This window comes from Protobothrops mucrosquamatus, unplaced genomic scaffold (genome assembly GCF_001527695.2).
Source record: "Protobothrops mucrosquamatus isolate PMUCROS unplaced genomic scaffold, P.Mucros_1.0 scaffold776, whole genome shotgun sequence".
NCBI lineage: Eukaryota > Metazoa > Chordata > Lepidosauria > Squamata > Viperidae > Protobothrops > Protobothrops mucrosquamatus.
In genome coordinates, this window is record NW_015387044.1 from 248,047 (window position 1) to 254,046 (window position 6,000).

General features: G+C 33.0%; 1 protein-coding gene across 1 annotated transcript in view; it reads left to right on the plus strand.

Annotated features, from left to right (window-relative positions):
- Positions 1-6,000, plus strand: part of FAT4 (FAT atypical cadherin 4) — a 133,759-nt gene that overhangs the window by 74,297 nt on the left and 53,462 nt on the right. Inside the window, exons 3-4 of the mRNA XM_029284629.1 lie at positions 1,169-1,430; positions 2,550-2,900. Coding sequence (XP_029140462.1) covers positions 1,169-1,430; positions 2,550-2,900 — 613 coding nt within the window. The remainder of the gene's footprint in view (positions 1-1,168; positions 1,431-2,549; positions 2,901-6,000) is intronic.

A 6,000-nucleotide genomic window follows, 5' to 3' on the forward strand; every position in this document is an offset into this window, starting at 1 on the left:
CAAAGATACTGAAGTGGGTTGCCATTTCCTTCTCCAGTGGATCACATTTTGTCAGAACTCTCTGCTATGACCTGTCCATCTTGGGTGGCCCTGCATGGCATATCTCATAGCTTCGTTGAGTTACGCAAGTTCCTTCGCCACGACAGGGCAGTAATCCATGAAGGGGCAATGGGGTTAAATTACTATTAATATAGGTAGGAGCTTCACCTTCACATTGGCCATTTTCTAGTTCATTTGGCTTAATGCTTGTTTCTTACTTATTTAACTAAGTCTGTGAAAGTCCTGCCAAGTCCTAGCATGAAATTCTAAGATCCATATAAAATCAGGAGCTTATGATTTATTATCATCTCAGGCAGCCTTACACTTGAAAGTTTTGGTGAAACAATGTTACCTAAAGGGTGAAAATATTATCTTTTATACTGGTATTCTTGATATTATCTTTATCTGTTTCTGTCACGGATTGGGTATAAAATGAGAAGAGCCTTGTGAAATCAAGAGAAAAGATTCCAATAGTTAGGTATGATTGTGTCATGATAAACTCTACTCAAGCACAGCATATGAGTTTTTGCTTTATATTGTGAAATAAATTCCTGGAAAAGCAGAAAAGCAGAGCAGCATCAACGTTTTGTTCATAATGATATGGAACAAAATACATTTTCAGTTGCATACAAATCTCAAATGGCAAATCTTACATTTAAAAATTCTTGTTTTTTGCATGTAGTTGCAAGAGGTTTTCCCGTTGTTGTACATACTTTTTGACATACTGTACTTTGCATATACTCAGGAGTTTTCCTGAGAAAATTCCAGGCATCCAAGAATCAAATAGACCATGAGTTGGACCTAGGCTTAGTGACACAAAATTTTTGCACTAATAGTACTATATCACAGGATCTGTTTCACTGTATAACATAGCGCCTCTTCAAAGTGCCTTCTATCCATTTTGTTGCCAGGTCAGGGATGAAATATCTACTAATATGATCCCAAAGTATCCTTGACATGTTTCAGGCTATGGTTCTTTATCAAGAAATACTTTGATGATTCACGGGCTAGAAAGCCTTGTTTTGCATTTTTAAATATGTCTGTTTTAATGTAAAATTTATAACTTAGTTGTTTACTGAAGATTTAATGAAACGTATCTCATTTTAGTTTTTATTTATTTATTTTTCAGGGTGCAAATGCTTTGGTAACTTACACCATCATCAGTGGTGCAGAAGATAGTTTTCATATTGATCCAGAATCAGGTGAATTGATAGCTACCAAGCGGTTGGATCGAGAACGCCGTTCCAAATATTCTTTGCTCGTTCGTGCTGATGATGGTCTACAATCTTCAGATATGAGAATCAACATTACTGTTAGTGATGTTAATGATCATACACCTAAGTTCTCCAAACTATGGTATTCTTTTGATATAGCAGAAGATACCACTCCAGGTAAACTGAATACTTAATTTGAAATATGAAATTAATGCAACTATTTTGATTAATTGAAGTAGATGAATAATTTTTGAATGTTAAAATGAGATAGACAGATAGATGATACATAGATAGATGATAGATAGATGATGGATAGATAGATAGATAGATAGATAGATAGATAGATAGATAGATAGATAGATAGATAGATAGATAGATAGATAGATAAACAGATGATGTAAATATGGATAGTGTGATACAGATGTAGTAATTGTATTCTTGAACATCTAAGCTAAGGTATCTGTATTACCTGGCTTTATGAGAGAGCAGGAAGTAAATTTAACCAAATTCATCCTATTATTTTTTACTACAATAATAACATACCAAAGAGACCTATATTTTGTCGGTAGTACAATTTAATCCTTAACTTCAAGAAAAGAAAGAAATTCAAAGGCAGGAAGCACAGTGACAGCCACAGATATTGTATAACCCCTCATTATATAAGAAGGCTGCAATAAAAAAACCCAGTATGTTCTATTTTAAAGAAACTGTGTAAATTCCCAAAAAGAACTTTTTGCCAATAGGGTCATAGCCAATTTCGAAATATATTTTTCAAAAGACTATTATTCGGCTTCAGGAAAAGCTATTGTTTCCCCAGGTTGGGTTATCTCAAAACTAAATGTTCTTTTACATTAAATTTGTCTTCTTCTGCCCCTCAGTGACATTGCATATTAAGGGTCAAGTGATCTTGAAATAAACCTCGGGATGCTTTGGTCATCTGTGCCCATAACTCTGATGCAATGCATTATAATGATTGGGTTTTTTTGGTTTTGTATTAACAAAATCTTCCCATTTACAAAAAGCATTTTGTTTTGAAGAAGAGGCATCTGTGAGAAAATAAACCAAGCATTTTTGCTGATTCCTTTCTACTTCAAATAGTTTCTTCCTGCTTATTTCAAGCCATCACTTCAAACATCATGGGATATAGCACAGGAAATGAAGCTGTAGGACAATAGTAACGTTTTGTAGTTTCCATTCACTTGAGGTGTTGTTGATCTAAAATGGTAGAAGCTCTAATCCCATTTTTTTCCTATTGTTTTCTTTTTCTGTCTTCCCCTTCTCCCATTTTTCATTTAGGTTCTTTAGTAGCAGCTATATTAGCTACTGATGAAGATTCAGGCATAAATGGAGAAATCACATACATTATGAGTGAAGATGATGGCGATGGGACATTTTTTTTGAATCCAGTTACTGGCGTTTTTAACTTAACCTGCATGTTGGACTATGAAGTACAGCGGTATTATGTCCTTACAGTTTGTGCAAAAGATGGAGGTGGGCAATCCACCATTAACAGAGTTTATTTTAACATACTAGATGTAAATGATAATTCACCAATATTCAGCATGGCTTCCTATAGCACCACTTTGATGGAGAACTTACCTCCAGGCTCTACTATACTTATTTTCAATGTTACGGATGCAGATGATGGTATGTATTCTTCCATATTTTGAAAGTCGGTATTGTGGAGCATATTTGCACATGTATGTTATAGCACAAATATAGTGTTAATATGCCATACCAAATATAATGATTATCTATCCTGTAGTTATACTAACTGTTCTGTGCCCATAGTATACAAGGTCATTGCTAGTTTAATATTGTTTACTCTTTATGACAATAGCTTTGCAGGATCACAGAAAGACGTCTCCATTCCAGGTTGTAGCATTTTTTAAAAAAATCTTGATAGCTAGTGTAGATGTATATTCTCTGTATGAAACTATAAAATTGTCATGCTAGTTCCATTAATCTCATTGCTGAAAAGTATAAGTACAGTTTGAGTGAATGTCTTATTTCTATATGTGTGTGTGTGTGTGTGTGTGTGTGTGTGTATGTATATGTATAGAAGCACACATCACACACACATGCACATATAGGTGGTCCTCACTGACTATGATTGGGACTGGAAATTCTGTTGCTAAGCTTTACAGTTGTAATGCACAATGTCACGACAACTATTCTGGTAGTCTCAGTTGCTATCATTAGGCAAATTCCACACTGTTACAGGCTCCTGCAGTCATATCAGGGGTAGGATTCAGCCAGTTTGCACCACTTTGGCAGAACTGGTAGCTACTTTTTGGTGCCCAGGCCCAGAATGGACTTCCGGAAGTGGCATCTACACAGAGAACCAGTTGTTCATATATTTGAATCCTACCACGGAGTCATATAATCATTCTATGCAACTACCAGCCATCTTCCTTATTAACTTTGTTTGTTGGAAGCTGACAGTGAAGGTTACAAATGGAAATCAAGTGACTCTGGGGAGTGCCATGATGGCTACAACTACAATGACCCATTGTAAATTGTCCTCATTTAGCACTTCATAACTTCAGTCTCTGAACAAGTGGATATTAAACAAGAACTATCTGTATTTATTTTATAATATTTATAATTTTTCTAGTGGTTTCTGAATAGGATACAAGAAAATCAAGTCCAAAATACAAAAGGCAAAGTTAAATTTTCAGTGTAGCACTTTAAAGTAATACAATAAAGAGCCAGTGATGATGATCATAAGTATCCTTGCAACCAACCTAATTTAAGGGTAAACATACTTGAAGGAAACTGCTTTGAACAAATGTTCAGTCTGATTTCGATGTTGTCAGTACTTCCAATCCCTTCTATAATATATTGTGCAATTTTTATTTGCAGATAATTATGCCAAATAGGGGATATAGAACAAAGTATCAGTTATATATATATTTAATATAAAAAGTATTCAGAACATTTTTATACATTTATATATATTAAAATGATAAAGCATCTGCAAAGTTTAAAATAATAAATAGCAATGATTAATAATTGAGTATTAGAGTCTGAATTCATATTTCATATTCCTTCTTCTGAGAAACCGTGGGTTCTTTTAATATATGATATGTAATACAATGTGAAAAAAGTAAAATGATTAAAAAAGACAAGATAGAAAATAAAAATCCATTAAAAATAAACTTGAGCTTTTTTATATTAAATTAGATAATATTTCCACATTATTTATTTAGTACTATGAATGTTTTGCTTTTAGCATAAGGATGTAATAGGTAATGGATATAGGTTTCAGTTCAATATACTACACATTGTAAAAATATAAGATGACATTTGAACTCAGAGTTATTGCTGTCTATATTATTCATTATAAGTTCAAATGTCATCTATGTTTTACAATGTGCAATACATTCACCAGCTTTTATTGCAGTGTTATTCAGAGGACACTATAATCTTACTGAAATTAGCTTTTCCCCTTTATTTTTAAATAACTGTTTAGAATTATTCATTTAAATAATTTATATAGCTGCTCACATAAATAACTCTGGGTGGTTTATAAGATATGAAATGCATCAACCCCAAAATAACCCCCCTCTGCCTCTGTATGTCCAAGGACAAACTGTCAACCCCAGTCATCATGAGTAGTAACTTTTGATTATGGCATAGTCATGTAATTAAATATATATTTTCCACATTTAATTGCTAGTAATCAAACATTTGTGCATCATATTAGTACTTCCCACCTCATAATAAAAATTGTTAAAATTAGACATTGATTTTCTTTAAGTAGCTATGAAAACCTTACTTTGTGTATTTACTTCAAACAATAATCTGAAATACAATTATTCAGAATACAGTAATTTACTAATGAGTGATTGTTTTGGATCTGAACTAGCTAAGGTCATGTCCTGACTTACTTCTACCAGATAAAATTCGCTTTTGCCCAATAAAGTTTTGTCAGTGGAAAGATCAGCTATCAGAGTAGAGGATATTTTGTTAGCGGAGTGAAACAATGGATTGGAAAATATGTGGGACAAGAAAGAAACTGAATTACCCATGCCCAAATTTTAGTCATACCAACAAGATTTCTACACCACAAAATTAGGCTGAATCTGGTAGGAGTTCTAAAATGTTAATTTCCATATGGTTTGGATTCAACTTAGATTCAGGCAATTTTGTAAAAATCATCTGTAACTTAATTGTTTTTGTTACACACAGCCTAAACATAGCCAACTGTGTTGATTAATCACCTGGATATATTTTTTAAGTAGATTTGTACTACTTAATTAAAAGATCTGTCTGTCTCTGATGATCAATGATCCTACACAAAATCAGTGTCATGTCAATATATTTATGATTGTTAATCTAAATTATGCAGTAGACAACTCTTCTTATCTATAAAATAAATACTAAATATTTGCTAACCCGTTCCATTAAAAAGTTTTCAACTGTAGGCAGATAAAGAAACAATTGACTCAACACAATATTAGCTATTTGTTCTGATAAATTTGTTACAATCTCCAACTCTTATTGTAAAACTGGATATTGGCTTAGAATACACTAATTCATATCATTTGCTTAATCAGAACCAAAATATCTTCAGCAGCATTCTGAATTTTAAAAACCCCAATGATAGACAGATTAATCTTTCATTTTTATTTATTTGTCAAATTTATATAGCCAACCTTCTTGCAGACAAGTCACTCTAGGCCACGAGTCGGCAACCCGCGGCTCCGAAGCCACATTTAATTTAATTTAATTTAATAATTTG